The sequence below is a fragment of the Mya arenaria genome, chromosome 4 (assembly GCF_026914265.1).
Source record: "Mya arenaria isolate MELC-2E11 chromosome 4, ASM2691426v1".
NCBI classification, from domain to species: Eukaryota; Metazoa; Mollusca; class Bivalvia; order Myida; family Myidae; genus Mya; species Mya arenaria.
In genome coordinates, this window is record NC_069125.1 from 61110090 (window position 1) to 61130734 (window position 20645).

General features: G+C 40.3%; 1 protein-coding gene across 1 annotated transcript in view; it reads left to right on the top strand.

Moving 5' to 3' along the window:
- LOC128230955 (uncharacterized) overlaps positions 1-20645 on the top strand; it is a 47159-nt gene that overhangs the window by 23974 nt on the left and 2540 nt on the right. Inside the window, exons 13-23 of the mRNA XM_052943382.1 lie at positions 1301-1417; positions 7419-7543; positions 7787-7972; positions 8175-8286; positions 9033-9122; positions 10944-11095; positions 11542-11703; positions 12197-12311; positions 13749-13883; positions 14069-14223; positions 14949-15175. Coding sequence (XP_052799342.1) covers positions 1301-1417; positions 7419-7543; positions 7787-7972; positions 8175-8286; positions 9033-9122; positions 10944-11095; positions 11542-11703; positions 12197-12311; positions 13749-13883; positions 14069-14223; positions 14949-15175 — 1576 coding nt within the window. The remainder of the gene's footprint in view (positions 1-1300; positions 1418-7418; positions 7544-7786; positions 7973-8174; positions 8287-9032; positions 9123-10943; positions 11096-11541; positions 11704-12196; positions 12312-13748; positions 13884-14068; positions 14224-14948; positions 15176-20645) is intronic.

Genomic DNA, 20645 nt, shown 5'->3' on the forward strand with positions numbered 1-20645 from the left:
CATACTATAGCATATCAATCGGAATATTCTTTAATCTATTGAATGTATATATGAAGGACACTCGTTCATAAGACCGTATGTAGTTTCACCTGCGGCATTCGGGCGTCCAGTAGGTTGTCCTACCAATAACTTGAGAAACATTTGTCCAATCGACACCAAATTTGGTCGAAATGTGAATGGGCATAATATCTGGAACTAGTTCGATATGGAGGCATATCGCTTTAGTCTCAAAAAAGCTATCGCCCTTTTATTATAGAATTTACCTAAAATCAATCTTGTCCGACCAATAGCTTCAAATCCTTCGTCCAATCATCCCAAAATTTGATCAGAATGCGTATAGGCATAACATCGTGGACAAGTTTGATAACTAGTCATATCGCTCAAGACCCTCGAGAGTTATTGCCCTTTGATTATAATAAATACCTATAATCCGTCTTGGTCGATCAATAATTTTAACGCCTTCGTGCAATAATCCAAAAATTTGATCAGAATATGTATTGGCATAGTATCATGGACAAGTTCGATTACCAGCCATATCGCTCATGACACTTGCCGTTTAATTATAGGAATAACTTACAATCGTCATTCAATTTGGTTAGAATTTATATTGGCTTAATATCTTCGACAAGTTCGATAACCAGCTATATCACTCGAGTCACTTGTGAGTTGTCTCCCATTAATTTTAGAAATTACCTAAAGTCGGTATAGACGATTCATATGTCTTAAATTAGACCGCCGCCATTTTGTTGTCACGTAACCGTCCGCCATTACAGAAGTGAAAGTTCCTGATAGTCTGCAAGAACGCTCACATGCCATTTAAATTTTAAAATTGAGACCAAAAATGACCTCCGAGAAGCAGCTACGTCCGTTCAATTACTTAGAAGCCTTTGCCCGATCATCAACACATTTAGACAATATGTTTATTGGCAGAATATATCGATCAGGGTAGCAATCTAGAGTTATGGCCCTCGAAATTGCAAGAACTGTAATTACAGTGTCCATTTTCTAAATTTGACTAACATACCACCAATTATCACCAAAATTGGTGTCCTAAAAATAGGACGGACGTACTTTGCAACAATTGGAGCATTTGTCTATAATCGAGACATTAATAAGCTTAAGGCTTGTCACCGATACCTGAATGTTTAATAGGATCAGCAGTTTAAACAAACTGTCGCGATTAAAAACCAGTACTGGCATAAGGCGCGAAAACTATACCACTAGACCAAACTCACCATCTGAATGTTCTATGAAGTATGCCATCGACCCGTCCCGAAGTTCACCTTTTGGCTTATTTCAGGTGGTGACGAGGTGGTGTACTCCCTAGAGGTAGCACTTATTGAGGATACTTCCGTAAAGGTTGCATATGAGATCCCCTTCATCGTCGGGTGCCGAAACCCCATCCCTATCATAACAGGTACGCAACACAATGTGACCGCGCACCCACATCACAACCATAACAGGTAGGCTACGCACTGAGAGCTCGCAACCCTGTCCCCATCAATTTGGATAGGATATACATTGTGTACTCGGATTGCCGCTCTCATCATTACAGGTAGGCTATTCACTGTAAACTCACAACAATGTCCACAACTTTACGGGTAGAACACAACCTGTGAACTCGATACTCCGTCCTCATCATAACGGATAGGCCAAATATACACTGTTTACTAGCAACCCTGTCCCCATCATTACAGGAACGCTGCACACTGAAAACTCGCAACCCTTTCCCTATCAATACGAATTGGCTACACACTGTGAACTTGCAACAAAATTACACATCATTAAGTGTAGTCTATAAACTGTGAACATGCAACCATGTCCTCATTATAGCGATTATGATGTACACTTTGAACTCACATCTCTGTCCCCATCATTACGGATAGGCTATACACTGTGAACTCATAAACCTGTCCCCATATCATTACGGATAGGCTATACACTGTGAACTCATAAACCTGTCCACATATCATTACGGATAGGCTACACACTGTGAACTCACACCCCTGTCCCTGTCATTACGGATAGGCTATACACTGTGAACTCATAAACCTGTCCCCATATCATTACGGATAGGCTATACACTGTGAAATCATAAACCTGTCCACATATCATTACGGATAGGCTACACACTGTGAACTCACACCCCTGTCCCCGTCATTACGGATAGGGTACACACTGTGAACTCACATCTCTGTCCCCATCATTACGGATGGCTACACATTGTGAACTCACACCCCTGTCACTATCATTACGGAAAGGGTATACACTGTGAACTTACACCCCTGTCCCCATAGTTACGGATAGGCTATACACTGTGAGATCAGAACCCTGTCCCCATAGTTACGGATAGGCTAAACACTGTGAGCTCAGAACCCTGTCCTCATAGTTACGGATAGGCTATACACTGTGAACTTACACCCTGTCCCCATCATTACGGATAGGCTATACACTGTGAATTCACAACCCTGTCCCCATCATTACGGATAGGCTATACACTGTGAACTCACAACCCTGTCCCCATCATTACGTGTATAAGTTATACACTGTGAACTCACAACACTGTCCCCATCATTACGGATAGGCTATACACTGTGAACTCACAACCTGCCCCATCATTACGGATAGGCTATACACTGTGAACTCACAACCTGCCCCATCATTACGGATAGGCTATACACTGTGAACTTACACCCCTGTCTCCATCATTACGGATAGGCTATACACTGTGAACACACAACAATGTCCACATAGTTACGGATAGGCTATACACAGTAAACTCACATCCATGTCCCCAACATTACAGATAGGCTATACACTGTGAGCTCACAATCCTGTCCCCATCATTACGGATAGGCTACACACTGTGAACTCACAACTCTGTCCCCATCATTACGGATAGGCTATACACTGTGACCTCACAACCCTGTCCCCATAGTTACGAATAGGCTATACACTGTGAACTCACAACCCTGTCCCCATCATTACGGATAGGCTATACACTGTGAACTCACAACCCTGTCCCAATCATTACGGATAGGCTACACACTGTGAACTCATAAACCTTTCCCCATCATTACGGATAGACTACACACTGTGAGCTCACAACCCTGGCCCCATTATTACGGATAGGCTATACACTGTGAACTCATAAACCTGTCCCCATCATAACGGATAGGCTATACACTGTGAACTCACAACCCTGTCCCCATCATTACGGATAGGCTACACACTGTGAACTCATAAGCCTGTCCCCATCATTTCGAATAGGCTATACACTGTGAACTCATAAACCTGTCTCCATCATTACGGATAGGCTACACACTGTGAACTCACAACCCTGTCCCCATCATTACGGATAGGCTACACACTGTGAACTCATAAACCTGTCCCCATCATTACGGATAGGCTATACACTTTGAACTCACAACCCTGTCCCCATCATTACGGATAGGCAATGCACTGTGAACTCCCAAACCTGTCCCCATAGTTACGGATAGGCTAAACACTGTGAACTCACAACTCTGTCCCCATCATTACGGATAGGCTATACACTGTGAGCTCACAACCCTGTCCCCATAGTTACGAATAGGCTATACACTGTGAACTCACAACCCTGTCCCCATAGTTACGGATAGGCTACACACTGTGAACTCACAACTCTGTCCCCATCATTACGGATAGGCTATACACTGTGAGCTCACAACCCTGTCCCCATAGTTACGAATAGGCTATACACTGTGAACTCACAACCCTGTCCCCATCATTACAGATAGGCTATACACTTTGAACTCACAACCCTGTCCCCATAGTTACGGATAGGCTATACACTGTGAGCTCACAACTCTGTCCCCATAGTTACGGATAGGCTACACACTGTGAACTCACAACTCTGTCCCCATCATTACGGATAGGCTATACACTGTGAGCTCACAACCCTGTCCCCATAGTTACGAATAGGCTATACACTGTGAACTCACAACCCTGTCCCCATAGTTACGGATAGGCTACACACTGTGAACTCACAACTCTGTCCCCATCATTACGGATAGGCTATACACTGTGAGCTCACAACCCTGTCCCCATAGTTACGAATAGTCTATACACTGTGAACTCATAAACCTGTCCCTATCATTACGGATAGGCTATACACTTTGAACTCACAACCCTGTCCCCATCATTACGGATAGGCTATACACTGTGAGCTCACATCCCTGTCTCCATCATTACGGATAGGCTATACACTGTGAACTCATAACCCTGTCACCATCATTACGGATAGGCTATACACTGTGAGCTCACAACCCTGTCCCCATAGTTACTAATAGGCTAAACACTGTGAACTCACAACTCTGTCCCCATCATAACGGATAGGCTATACACTGTGAGCTCACAACCCTGTCCCCATAGTTACGAATAGGCTATACACTGTGAACTCACAACCCTGTCCCCATAGTTACGGATAGGCTACACACTGTGAACTCACAACTCTGTCCCCATCATTACGGATAGGCTATACACTGTGAGCTCACAACCCTGTCCCCATAGTTACGAATAGGCTAAACACTGTGAACTCACAACCCTGTCCCCATCATTACAGATAGGCTATACACTGTGAACTCACAACAATGTCCACAACTTTACGGATAGGCAATGCACTGTGAAATCACAACCATATCCCCATAATTACGGAAAGGCTATACACTGTGAACTCACAACCCTGTCCCCATCATTACGGATCGGCTATACACTGTGAACTCATAACCCTGTCACCATCATTACGGATAGGCTATACACTGTGAGCTCACAACCATGTCCCCATCATTACGGATAGGCTATACACTGTGAACACACAACCCTGTCACCATAATTACGGATAGGCTATACACTGTGAGCTCACAACCCTGTCCCCATCATTACGGATAGGCTATACACTGTGAACTCACAATCCTGTCCCCATCATTACGGATAGGCTACACACTGTGAACTCACAAACCTGTCTCCATAGTTACGGATAGGCTATACACTGTGAACTCACAACCCTGTCCCCATCATTACTGATAGGCTATACACTGTGAACTCACAACCCTGTCCCCATCATTACGGATAGTCTATACACTGTGAACTCACATCCCTGTCTCCATCATTACGGATAGGCTATACACTGTGAACTCACAACCCTGTCCCCATCATTACGGATAGGTTATACACTGTGAACTCACAACCCTGTCCCCATCATTACGGATAGGTTATGCACTGTGAGCTCAGAACCCTGTCCCCAACATTACGGATTGGTTATAGACTGTGAGCTCAGAACCCTGTCCCCAACATTACGGATAACCTATACACTTTGAGCTCGTTACACTGTCAAAATCATTTCCAAAAGGGTATACACTGTGAATGTGCAACAAAGCTCCCTAAATTACAGGTCAGCTTTACACTTTGCAATGTCAACACACTTCCGATCGTATTCAATATGATTCATTGACACATCAAAGCTGCAAGCCTTAAGAAATAAATTGCAAAATTGATGTTCGTAAAAATATTTAGGTGTGTATGTTAAACATCAAAGCACGAATACCTTACTTGAATACTTTAAATGTGTACCCAGAACTTGCTATAAAATGTTAACTGTTAAACACCATTACACCTAGACCTTTCCATAACACGTAAATTGTTAATCACCATTGCATATAGACTTTTCCATAACACGTAAATTGCTAAACGCCATTGCATATAGACCTTACCATAACACGTAAATTGCTAAACGCCATTGCATATAGACCTTACCATGACACGTAAATTGCTAAACGCCATTGCATATAGACCGTCCCATAACACGTAAATTGTTAAACGCCATTGCATATAGACCTTACCATAACACGTAAATTGCTAAACGCCATTGCATATAGACCTAACCATAACACGTAAATTGCTAAACGCCATTGCATATAGACCTTACCATAACACGTAAATTGCTAAACGCCATTGCATATAGACCTTACCATAACACGTAAATTGCTAAACGCCATTGCATATAGACCTTACCATAACACGTAAATTGTTTAACGCCATTGCATATAGACCTTACCATAACACGTAAATTGTTTAACGCCATTGCATATAGACCTTACCATAACACGTAAATTGTTAAACGCCATTGCATATAGACCTTACCATAACACGTAAATTGTTAAACACCATTGCATATAGACCTTACCATAACACGTAAATTGTTAAACGCCATTGCATATAGACCTTACCATGACACGTAAATTGCTAAACGCCATTGCATATAGACCTTACCATGACACGTAAATTGCTAAACGCCATTGCATATAAACCTTACCATAACACGTAAATTGCTAAACGCCATTGGATATAGACCTTACCATAACACGTAAATTGTTAAACGCCATTGCATATAGACCTTACCATAACACGTAAATTGCTAAACGCCATTGCATATAGACCTTACCATAACACGTAAATTGTTAAACGCCATTGCATATAGACCTTACCATGACACGTAAATTGCTAAACGCCATTGCATATAGACCTTACCATAACACGTAAATTGTTAAACGCCATTGCATATAGACCTTACCATAACACGTAAATTGTTAAACGCCATTGCATATAGACCTTACCATAACACGTAAATTGCTAAACGCCATTGCATATAGACCTAACCATAACACGTAAATTGCTAAACGCCATTGCATATAGACCTTACCATAACACGTAAATAGCTAAACGCCATTGCATATAGACCTAACCATAACACGTAAATAGCTAAACGCCATTGCATATAGACCTTACCATAACACGTAAATTGCTAAACACCATTGCATATAGACCTAACCATAACACGTAAATTGCTAAACGCCATTGCATATAGACCTAACCATAACACGTAAATTGCTAAACGCCATTACATATAGACCTTACCATAACACGTAAATTGTTAAACGCCATTGCATATAGACCTTACCATAACACGTAAATAGCTAAACGCCATTGCATATAGACCTTTCCATAACACGTAAATTGCTAAACGCCATTGCATATAGACCTTTCCATAACACGTAAATTGCTAAACGCCATTACATATAGACCTTTCCATAACACGTAAATTGCTAAACGCCATTGCATATAGACCTTACCATAACACGTAAACTGTTAAACGTCATTGCTTCTGGACATCACCATAACACATAGGCCTTTGGACACCATTGCATAAAGACCGTCCATAGTTGTTGAACAGCATTTCACCCAGACTTTGCATTTTCATGTCAACTGTTGAAAACCATTGTAACTTGATCCTGCCAAAACATGTGACCTTTTAATTTCAACCATAATTATGAACTGTTCTGAATGACCAACTGTCGTATCATTTATTTATATTTGGGTTTTAGGAGGGTCGACGAATGCGATATCAGCTGATTCTAGCAGCTCGTTGACGCTGTACGGGAGTCTCTCGTATGACCCTGATGGCGGCCTTCTCTCCTACCAGTGGTCGTGCCTTACCGACACGAGCCAGGTACAACCAGTATACGTTCATCGTTTATCTTGTTTACTTGTCATTCGTTTCTTTCGGGATTGCTTGTTTAAGCAGTCATTGTCTGTGTATTATTTTCGAATTAAGAAAATAAACAAGGTCGAAACCCGTTATGTCGAAATCGTCGGGACCTAGGAAAATACTTAGGGAAAACAAATATCGGAAAACAACAACAAATAAAACACCAAACACAACACATTGTATCTTGCACTCTGTCTTTTGCAGAACTGCATTAACAACATTGATATAGTTGGTGCCACGAACACATCGACACTGGCGTTTAATCCAAAAAATATGAAGGGCGGAGTGACTTACACATTTACGTTGATGGTGAGCGTTGAGAAGAAAGATAAAAACTACTCGGCCAGCAAGTCTGTGGTCTACATCGTTCACGGATCGTCTGCACCGACGGTAGGGTAGTTTGTCTCCGTCCACAGACACTTTGAGCTATTATTGCGCAATACAACCAGTCGTCATTATGTCATATATATTTAAATGTTTGACCGTATTAATTCAAAACAACTCAGTTCATCATGTCTCCATTCACGTGTTGGATCATGTCAAGGGTATCGTATAAGTCAAAACACCTAACAATAATTTCTATTATACCCAGATTCGCATGGTGACAATACGTCATAACTTCCGCCACGACCGGCCCATCATGACCAAGGCGGAGGTTTCGAAGGACGTGGCGGTCGCCTGGCGCTTCGTCCCTAACCTGTGGGGTACGTGATGTATTAACCCTGTTAACTCGTCTTGTTTTCAAAGCGATAGTGATAGTCGTTGTGTCGTCTTCGGTTAAATGGAGCAGATATTATAAAGATGCATTCTTACTCCCAGATAAGCTTTGCCACAATTAAAACAATTGTTTACTTATACCAAAAATGAATAAATGTCAAAACAGTGGTTCTTATGAAGGATACTAAGTTTAATTTGGAAGAAAAGTTCAGATAACACAGTATTTCTACCTTATGAGACGATAGTAGATCACAGTTAATCTTTTACCATTCATCAATCGTGTTTTTTTTACGTTTTTAGCTATTCAATACACGGTTACAATCTTGTTATCAGTAATTAATATTTTCCATAAATGCTTTATATACAAAGTAGTGAAAGGTTTATAAGTCGAAATCTATTTATGTTTTACATTGGTATGTATTGATTTTGAATAAGAGTGTCACTTTAAGCTTAGCCACATCTATATGACCCTTCAGGATATTCACATGAAACTTGGTACTAGTTACCATTGAAAATATGAGCAAAGGCGGCAAACCCCATATGTTTGGCTGTAATAATGGTGGATGCCTCTTGATGGACAAAAACATCCATGTTATCTCCCGGCAACTTTTGGTATTCTAAATAATGTTTAAGTTTATCTTTATACCATAATTCTGTATTCCGTAAACTAAATTTATGTGTGTATGAATTATATGATGAACAAAAATGTTTCGTGGTTTCCTTTCTCGTTAAGACTACGACTGGTTAGACGCTGACCTTCCGGCTGTGGGCCGCGCCAGCAATCTGACAGCAGACTGGTTTACGTGGTACACTATCCAGCCAGGTAGGCTGTTTATGCGTTATTTATATTGAAATTACTTCACATTGGGAAAAAATAAATGTAGATCTTTGATCACATATATCAGTTTATCAGTTTTGTTGTTTTGAAATTGTCTCACTCCTAAAAGTCCAAATAATGCGCGAGCAATGAAGATACAATGTATAACTGCGACTTAGGACTATGCACGCATAAGAAACATCACTGCAACTAAAGACTATGCACGCATAAAAAATATTGCCGCGACTATACACTAAGCATAAGAAACATTTCCGCAACAGAAGACTATGCACGCATAAGAAACATTAACGCGACTAAAAACTATGCACGCATAAGAAACATTGCCACCACTGAAGACTATAAACGCATAAGAAATATCACCGCAACTAAAGACTATGCACGCATAAAAAGCATTACCGCGACTAAAGACTATGCACGCATAAGAAACATTGCCGCGACTCAAGACTATGCACGCATAAGAAACATTGCCGCGACAAAAGACTATGTACGCATAAGAAACATTGCCGCGACTAAAGACAATGCACGCATAAGAAACATCACCGCAACTTAATACTATGCACGCATAAGAAGCAATACCGCGACTAAAGACTATGCATGTATAAGAAACATTGCCGCGACATAAGACTATGCACGCATAAGAAACATTGCCGCGACTAAAAACTATGCACGCTTAAGAAACATTGCCACGACTTAAGACTAGGCACGCATAAGAAACATTGAGGCGACTTTAAACTATGCACGCATAAGAAGCATTGCCGCGACTAAAGACTTTTCACGCATAAGTAACATTGCCGCAACTAAAGACTATGCACGCATAAGAAACAAAACCGCAACTAAAGACTAAGCACGCATTAGAAACATCGCTAACTAAAGACTGTGCACGCATAAGAAACAAAACCGCGACTAAAGACTAAGCACGCATTAGAAACATCGCTTACTAAAGACTTTTCACGCATAAGTAACATTGCCGCAACTTAAGACTATGCACGCATAAGAAACATTGCCGCAACTTAAGACTATGCGCGCGTAAGAAACATTGCCGCAACTCAAGACTATGTGCGCGTAAGAAACATTGCCGCGACTTAAGACTATGCACGCATAAGAAACATTGCCGCGACTCAAGACTATGCACGCATAAGAAACATTGCCGCGACTCAAGACTATGCACGCATAAGAAACCTTGCCGCGACTCAAGACTATGCACGCATAAGAAACCTTGCCGCGACTCAAGACTATGCACGCATAAGAAACCTTGCCGCGACTCAAGACTATGCACGCATAAGAAACCTTGCCGCGACTCAAGACTATGCACGCATAAGAAACCTTGCCGCGACTCAAGACTATGCACGCATAAGAAACCTTGCCGCGACTCAAGACTATGCACGCATAAGAAACCTTGCCGCGACTCAAGACTATGCACGCATAAGATACATTGCCGCGACTCAAGACTATGCACGCATAAGAAACCTTGCCGCAACTCAAGACTATGCACGCATAAGAAACCTTGCCGCAACTCAAGACTATGCACGCATAAGAAACCTTGCCACAACTCAAGACTATGCACGCATAAGAAACCTTGCCGCGACTTAAGACTATGCACGCATAAGAAACATTGCCGCGACTCAAGACTATGCACGCATAAGAAACATTGCCGCGACTCAAGACTATGCACGCATAAGAAACATTGCAGATTACCATTACTGATCAATAAGAGCTACAACAATCTGTCATTTTTATGAACCTCTCCGTTGTGTTTAATTCAACTTCAATGACATGATGAATTGATAAGTAATTCACATATTTTAGGTGCCCTGACCCCCGGGCGTAAGTATAAGATGGAGGTGAAAGCAATCAATGCCGGGAACAAGGTCGAAACCACTCATGAGCACGTGGTTAACGTTTATCAGACGTTACGTGGGTGCACCATCAGCGCAAGAGACATCACGGAGCTCACAGAGGTATTTTCTGGCACCCTGGTAAATAGCGTGAGATTATCCTTTTATATATGTAGATTATAGAAAATTGTCAATTACATAAATGATATTTCACTATGTTAAACAATTAAAATATATCGATTTGATAATGTTAAATGTTTTGAAAGATTAGCGCGCTTTCACGTCCAAATTAAACGTCAGTGTGCACAGGGCTGGGGCACAATTTGGATACAATCTGTCAAGATTTTTGGAAAAACTACAATAAACTATCATAAACTTAATCGATCAATTGTTTGTTTTAATGTAAGATTGCATTAATGTTCACCTCGTGAACTATTAAATTAGTATTACACTGGTTGCGAGGCATTTCGTCAAATATAACATTTGGTGCTCACTAAGCGACATATAATTCAAGCAGTAAACCTGAAACAGGGAAACACGACAGTGTTTTAACCCATGTTTTTTTTCAGACATCGCTATCATTGCGTAACTGCGTTCACGATCCGGAAGTGACGTGGCTGGACACCATATGTACGGTTGACGGCAAGCCGGTGCCGACCAGGAGTGACCTTACTTTTATAGTGCCAGTGTTTTCAGACAGATCCACCGCGACAACACACTTCAAATGCACGGTAGTTCTTAAACAATGATCTACATGATTTGTATCTTGTAACTATATTAAAGCTGCACTCTCACAGATTTAACGTTTTGACAACTTCTTTATATTTTGTCTTTGAACGAGCCAATTTAATCATATAAGACTGCTGACAAAACATTAGATTGCAGATTCTTATATTTAATTTAAAAATTGATGTTTTATGCATCTTTCTTAAACCGTTAGCAACGGTTTAAGCCATAAAACATTACTTTTGGAACGGAAATATGAACATCTTCGATCTGATCTTTTGGCAACAGTCTTTTGTCACTGGTTTGCAGATATTTACGCAAAAATTTGCTCATTCCAAGACATAAAATAAAAAAAGTTGTCAAAACGGTAAATCTGTGAGGGTGCAGCTTTAACAACACGTAGATGTATCCTGCAATGAAATTTAAGATGTTGAAACCGTGAATGTAACTTTTTTCATATTCGATTATATAGCATCTATTGAACTGGGTGAGTTGTAGATACGTGACAGCCTTGGCCATTCTTTGTCTGTGACGAGCAACACCGTTAACGTCAATATGCAGGCCGACGTCAATCAGCATACTCAGGACATTGTTGAGGAGCTTGAACAGCAAGGTGTGTTTATCAGGCCCCTGAGCCTCCTTTGCAGAGCCAGATGGTTATGTTGTACAATGCAACCCCAACTTCCATTTTTCTTGAAGCCTTAGTAACGCTTATAGCCACATACCTTCAAATTTCAAACATTAATATTAAAAACTGCGATATTTTGTCCCCAGTCTTATATCACTGGTTTTCATATTATTATTTACGCAAATATTGGTCCATTCCATGACAAAAAAGTAAGAAATTGTCAAAACGGTCTGTAAGAGTGCAGCTTAAAATTGTCAAAATCTTAACAAGTTCACTTCAACTGCCCTCTCATACTCAAATTTTAATTGTTCAATCCTTTGTGAATTGGCTGACATGGATATTATCTCATTTGTCGTTGTTAAGCACGCATATCGCATTGTTTAGTCTAGAGTTATGGCTTATGAAATTGTCAAAGTTGACTGAATATACCAATTTAAATTCAGTATTGCCCTACGACGGTCGTACCTGTCTGTATGTCCTGCGGTGAGTACAACTATGGCATACAACGCATCTTGCAACGACATACAAGCAGGAACCTAATTCGATTATGTCCCCTGATGAAGCAACGTTTGGTACACGCGAATGACCTACCAACTATTTCAAATGTTTAACTTTTTGATTTCCCATGCTAAACTCGAAATATGCGAGGAATAGATGCAAGCATAAAAATATCCGCATTCTATTGAACGCCGGCACTGTCTTCCGTAGTCCTAAAACTTTATTATTATTATTATTATTATTATTATTATTATTATTATTATTTTGTTGCTGTTGTTGTTGGTGTTGTTGTTCATGTTCTATTGTTTCCGGTGTAATGGCCAAGCTGATTTCACTATGTATGGAAAGAATAACAGCACGTGTTTGAATTGCAATAAGGCCATTTATTCTAGAATGCCGTTTAAAGTTAAATTTTCACATCTGGGCAGCTAATTATTATGTTGATGTTTTTTACCGTAATTATGTTTTAAGTGCTGTTGTGAGAATATAAGGATTAAGGACAAAACCACAACATAGAACGATACACTGACATAACATATATATGTTTGCAAACATAATAATAAAGTTTAAGGACTACGAAAGACAGTGCCGGCGTTTCATAGCATTGCTTTGGCATCTCATAATATATAGTCATTGTATCAACGATGATGGGCAATCATCCATGATGCCAGGCAACATCCGATTGAAGGAATTCAGTATTAATATTCAAATTTGCTTTGCAAGAAAAAACAACAGTATCATCCACTTTCCTTTGGTGGTGCATATAAAATAACTATAACTGCTCATGCAAGGAATGTATAATGTAGGATTAATCAATACAATGAAACTCGCAAATCTCTCGAATGACATGACCGCAATGGATGTTTTCGCATATAAGTCAGCGCAAAAAATGCTGCTAATTCATTGTTAACCATATTACGCTAGATGATCTACTGAATGCGATTGAGATCATGGCTGCCAGCCCGCCGACTGAGAGCGACCTGCAACACTCCCTCCAGACGCGTGCCGTTGGTCACATCGAACGGCTCCTCACTAAAGACCCGAGTCCGCAAGATATGCGTATGTTCATTTATTTAGACAGAGAAAAAATTAGAACAAGCTTTAGATTTAGTCATAAATTGCATTTGTTATTTTTCGAAAAATGAAAAACCCAACCATAAATAACAATCTTGATGAATGATTTTGTCTAAGAAACAAATAAAAAAAACTGTGCAGCTTTGATAGGCCGAATGTTTATCTCGTAGGCGCTATTGTGAATGTGGTGTCGCGGCTGAACCTGGGAAGTATCCGAAAGTACGAGAAGGGGAAGCTTTACGAGCAGCTGCTAGAGATCCTTCGGTCACTTTGCGCCACCGCCACCGACTCTTCCGCCGCCTCGCTCACACAACAGGAAGTACAGGTACGGCAGGGCTGTGCCCAATACAAATATGTTCTCATTGTTTGGTGTATTACCAATTGTGATTCATTTGTAGGCGACATTCCTTCTTAATTGTATATGTTATGTTCATAATAAACAAACACCTTATACTAATGCTACGGACAGACTTACTACGAGCGGTGATAATTCTAAGAGGATTGTTATATTTGTGAAAAATAACTCATAGCGTCGGTGTAGCAATTGCTGGATATTGCGTTTCGTTAAGCCATTCAGTTTAGACAGTTAGCATACCCGTCATCATGGTTCAGAGTCGCTCCGAACATTGACCGGAGGCTTCCTCTACTGGAAGCTGAGCTGTTCGATACGCTCAAAGCATTGGCATCGACAGAACGACCAGAAGTTGCAGCTGGAACACAAGCTGAAGACGACAGCTTTGGCTTAGCACATTGCAGTCGATGAGGGGTTGCTAAAGCGAAGCTACCGAGAGTTACAACGCCCAGAGTATATATAGCTGTAAATATTATTTCAGACACAATGAATTGGGTAAATTACAGAATTTAAAGTCACAGACACCTTACGGTCGACTCGTTCAACACCAAGAGCATAGGGCTCGACAACTTTTCGGCATCGGCCCAGTCACAAACTTTTCACATACAGTGTATCTAGTGAACTTATTTGAAGCGTAAGAATTTGAATCTAACATTTTTTAAAATTTATGACGAGGTGACCTTTGTTTTATCTTGCAGAAAGTACTTCAGACAGCCAAGGATATGTCACACCTGAGAGGCGGAAAGAACCCCGATTACCGGAAGATGGATGACCTCGTCACGTGCATCAACATTCGGCGCATGCGCAACGAGGACGTCTCATGCTTCGACACGCCGGACTCCTCACATTGCTTCCTTGTGAACGCTCTAGATGACGTCGGCGAATTCCTGAATGTTAAATTTCCGGAGGAAATGATGGAGACTAAGTAAGCAAAATACTCCATATGAATACCTAAGTGAAGAAGAAAGAACTGTATGACTCTAATAATGTTTGAGTCATGTCCCTAATTGACAAAACATGACATCTAGGACGATATTATATCTGCGGGCGAGATCGACAATCGAAATGCTCTTGTAGCCGCTGACAAGACAGACATCGGAGATGTCGTATCCGCAGACGTGACCTATATCCGTGATGATCTTGTTTCCTCGGACGAGACCGACATTCGCGATGCTCTTGTACCCACGGACGAGACCGACATCCGCGATGCTCTTGTATCTGTAGGCGAGACCGACCTTCGCGATTCTCTTGTATCTGTAGACAAGACTGACATCCGCGATGCTCTTGTTTCCGCGGACGAGACCAACATCCACGATGCTCTTGTATCCGAGGTTGGAGCCGACATTCGCGACGCTCTTGTATCCTTGGATGAGACCGACATTCGCGATACTCTTGTATCCTCTGACAAGGCCGACATCCGCGATGATCTTGTATTTGTAGACGAGCCCGACATTCGCGACGTTTTGTATCCGCAGACAAGACCGACATCCGCGATGCTCTTGTATCCGCAGGCGTGACCTATATACGCGATGCTTATGTGGCCGCGGACGAGTCCGACATCCGCGATGCTCTTGTCTCCGCGGACGAGACCTATATCCGCGATGCTTATGTGGCCGCGGACGAGTCCGACATCCGCGATGCTCTTGTCTCCGCGGACGAGACCGACATCCGCAATGTGTATGTAGCCGCGAACGAGACCGACATCCGCGATGCGTTTGTAGCCGCAGACGAGACCAACATCCACGATGCTCTTGTATCCGAGGTTGGAGCCGACATTCGCGACGCTCTTGTATCCTTGGATGAGACCGACATTCGCGATACTCTTGTAACAAGTTATGACGTCACTTCCGTGTAAACAAGTTTTTCTCGACGTCTGAACAAATTTTATGAAATTGATTAATTATTAAGTCAAAGAAGTTCGATTTTATAGAAAAAGCATACCATTTTGAAGGAAATTTTATAACAATTGCATGCGTGTGCTTTTTATAAATCTACGATGGAAATTGCGGAAGTTACAGCGAAAAATAAACTTTCGCACAACGTAGACTCTAACCGTCATGTTTCAAAAACGGAAACAAGGAGTTATGATTTAAATAAGAAGAAGGCGATCAGGAAGAAAATGGAGGCGACCGAAGTGAATGATGTGGAAATAATAAATACGGGCGGTGGAATAAAGATCATGCTGAATACTGGTGCGTACGAACTTTTAAAAGTGTCGGCGGAACATTTTTACGCATCTGAAAACGACACGTTCCAGTTTCAAAAGATTCCAGTGACAGATAAAAAAGGAAACATTGTGGAAACGAAGTTTAAAGTTAGCAGTGGTAAGTCTCATATCTATACCTTAAATATGTACCACACGAAGTCAAGTTGCCTTGTGAACGGTAAGCAGGTGGCTCAGTTCATAGATGCCGACTTCCCAAACCTGATTCAAGGAATAGAAAGCTGCTTAGAAGTTAGCAACTCGTCTATAGAAGATGTTAACTCACAATTGAAATCCCTCCTTCATCAGTATAAAGCGATCAGTGTCCCCGAAACCCCTACAGAAGACCTGTCTATACAAGTGCGTGATTCACTCCCATCGGCAACTGCAGCCAGTAATGTTATATTACTGTCCGATCACTCCAGTTTAGATTCACAAAATGATGAAGGCAGCTCTAATGAAAATGGCCCCGATCACTGTGACGCCAATTATGACAAGTACATCGGCCTACTCCAATCAATTGCCGAGTCCGTCAAAAATCTGCACCATAGCCTTGAAAGCCATATACAAATGACGGATATAAATTTTGGCCAGATCCGGGATGAGATCCAAAGTGTGAAAAAGCAGATTATTTGTGAAAACAAGCACAACGTGTTACAAATTGATGATGTAAATACCACAGCAAATGACATTAGACAAAATGTAGTCAAAAACTTCGACAGCCTAACTAATAACAGACTTGATTAAAACTATGCCGGTCAAAAATCTCTCTACTGCCGGAAAACCAACTTCACCTAACACAGTTCCAACAGAGCGACCAACTCAGAGTTCAATTACTAAAATACCGGAAAGGACAAAGACTCTATTAATAGGTAGCTCAATTGTGAAAGGGATACAGCCCCCTGGTTTATCTACAAACGTAGAACTCGTCAAGATCAGCGGCGCGAAAATTAGGGACGTGGCTCAGAGGCTGAATGAAATTGACACACGTCACTATAACGACGTCATCATACACGTTGGCGGAAATGACGTCAGTGACGGAAAACAGCCCGACGCGTCTTACCGCGAAATTTTGAACGTCACACAGAAACTACAGGAGCAGCGTTGTAAAGTCCACCTCTGTACCGTCTGTCCACGCAGAGACGCCGACGTTTCGGAGTTTAACAGCAGGGTGCGACAAGTAAGCCGGGAAACAGGAGCCGATCTCATCGACTGCTACCAGGCGTTCGTCTACGGAAACGGAGATACAGTGATACCATACTTTACCCGCGACGGAATTCATCTCACTGAGCAGGGATCGAGAACACTAGTTGCGACTGTAAACAGTCGAGTTCATATTATTCGTGATAGAGACGGTAACCAGAAGACACACAGAACACAGAGACACTTTAACACACCTCCAACGCAGACGTGGGGCACGTTTCCCAGACAATCTAGGAATAACTTTCATTTCAGAATGGTAAAAAATGGAAGATATTCCCAATAGGATAAGCATGACAGACACTCTATTGATTTAACTCGTTCTTGCAATAGATATCATCATTTAGCTAATATATGCCAGGAATGTAATGAGGTAATATGTTCATGCAGTTTTTTTAGGCAAGTTATGTGTGTTGACCAAATTGAAACGTGTAAAAACATCGAAAGTATACATTCTGAGTTAACATACGACGTCTGGCAAAATGAGAATAGATCTAGCACAACTTGTATCGAAAATAATGTTGCGTTATACGGTCACGTCAACTCGCTAGGAACCGATATTAAATCTGATAAAATTATTACCGATACCGATAACAACGTAAGCACCATAATAAGCCAAAAATGCTGTCAACTAAATTGCACGAGTGTGTTGGGCGGTAGTCATAATTCGCAGTGTATTAATACAAATATGGAAACAAATGGAAACACATATACTCCAGCAGCCTCTTCTCAAGGTGACACTGTGTTCATGTTTGATAAGAAGGGTGTTCGGTGTGCACACTTAAACGTATGTCATTTGCTTCCGAAACTTGAGGAAATTAAATACCACCTTTGTCAATCGTATTCGCCAAATATATTAGGTTTATGTGAAACTTTTTTACACGCAGATATCAATGACAATATGCTGCAAGTTAAGAATTACACGTTTGAAAGGAAAGACCGAGAACATAAAAAGGGAGGGGGTATTCTTGTTTACGTGAACAATAATATACAGTACCGTAGACGTCTAGATCTCGAGGTAAATGACATTGAATCGATTTGGCTTGAAATTAATGGTCTATATTGCAAATCGTTCTTAATCAATTTCATTTATCGACCTCCGAACTCCCAACAAAAATGGATTGACTTATATGATAAGCAGTTAGAAATAGCTGATAGTTCTAATATTGGGTTTCATTTAATTGGAGATTTAGTTCTAATATTGGGTTTCATTTAATTGGAGATTTTAATATCAATTATTCGCCGGAAAGTGGCAAATATAACAACACTAAATGGGCAGATCTTACCACGAAGTATGGCTTGGAACAATTAATCAAATCACCAACAAGAATTTCAAAAAATAACTCTACTATAATAGATCATTTATATACGAATATGAGTAATCATGTAACTGAATGGTGTGTGTCTCACTTATCACTAAGTGACCACTTTCCCGTTTGTTTCACACATTCTATTACAGACAAATTACCAAAATTGGCCCCTAATAGCCATACAGTTATACAATATAGATCTTTTAAGAAATTTGAAAAAGAAGCTTTTCAGGCAGAATTGATGTTTTCAGGACTGGATGAAATAGACTCATTGTCAAATTCCAATGATGCACTGAAAAGATTTTATGAAATTCTAAATGGCATTTTATCTAAACATGCCCCAGTCAAAGATAAACGTGTGAAACGCGAGAATCAGCCTGATTGGTTTACTGAGGAAATTATATCTATAATAAATCACAGGGATAAATGCCGAAAAACTGGCAACATAGACCAGTATAAAATACTTAGAAATAAAGTAACTTCTATGATAAAGAAAAGTAAAAAGAATTTTTTCAACAATGCAATAAAAGACAATAAAAATCCGACATATTTATAGAAAAATCTAAAAGATATTTCACATTTGAATCAATCAACTGTGACAGCATTACCTCATAAAATGACATTTAATGAACTTCCGGTTGAAGATCCGTCAAATATTGTAAACGAATTAAACAGTCATTTTGTAAGCATTTCAAACATTATAAATAAAACAAAGTTTTTGAATACAAATTTTAGAAACTTAAAACATATTCTAGATACAAAACTAGGTACAAATAGGTTTGAGATTAAACATATTACCCCTTATGAAGTCCATACTATTATTGATAAATTAAATGTTGGAAAGGCTACAGGCATAGATGGAGTAGGCCCCAAAATTTTGAAGCAATGTGGTGATACTATTACACCTTGTATAGCATCAATTATCAATAGTAGTATAGCGCATGGAGTTTTCCCTGATAAACTGAAAGAAGCACGAGTAATACCAATTTTCAAGTCGGGCAACAAAGAGGACCCCAATAATTACCGCCCCATTTCAATACTCCCAACTATATCAAAAATCTTTGAAAGGCATATAGCGACACAGGTACAGTTGTACTTTGAGAAAACCGATGTCATACACAAAACACAATCTGGATTTAGAAAACACCATTCATGTAACACTGCTCTAATAAGACTTATAGATACTTGGCTTAAAGATGTTGACAGTGGTAAACTAGTTGGTGCGATATTTTTGGATTTGAGAAAAGCTTTCGATTTAGTTGATCATGAAATTCTTCTTTATAAATTGAAACTGTATCATTTTTCTGAAATAGCATTGAATTTGTTTAAATCTTATCTTGAAAATAGAAACCAAATTGTAAAGATTGGCAAAATTAAATCGCAAAAACTCACTGTTACATCTGGGGTACCCCAGGGTTCCATACTGGGACCCTTGCTTTTTATTTTATACATAAATGATATTGCAGTTATGCATCCAACATTAAATATAGATCTATATGCAGATGACTCAACACTTTATGAATCTGGATATCAGTTGACGGATATTCAAAATAAATTACAACATCATTTAAATTATGTTAATAAGTGGTGTCAACTAAATAATATGTCATTGCATCCTTCCAAGACTAAATGCATGTTAATAGGGTCTGCAAATAAATTAAAAAACACTGGGAATCTTGAAC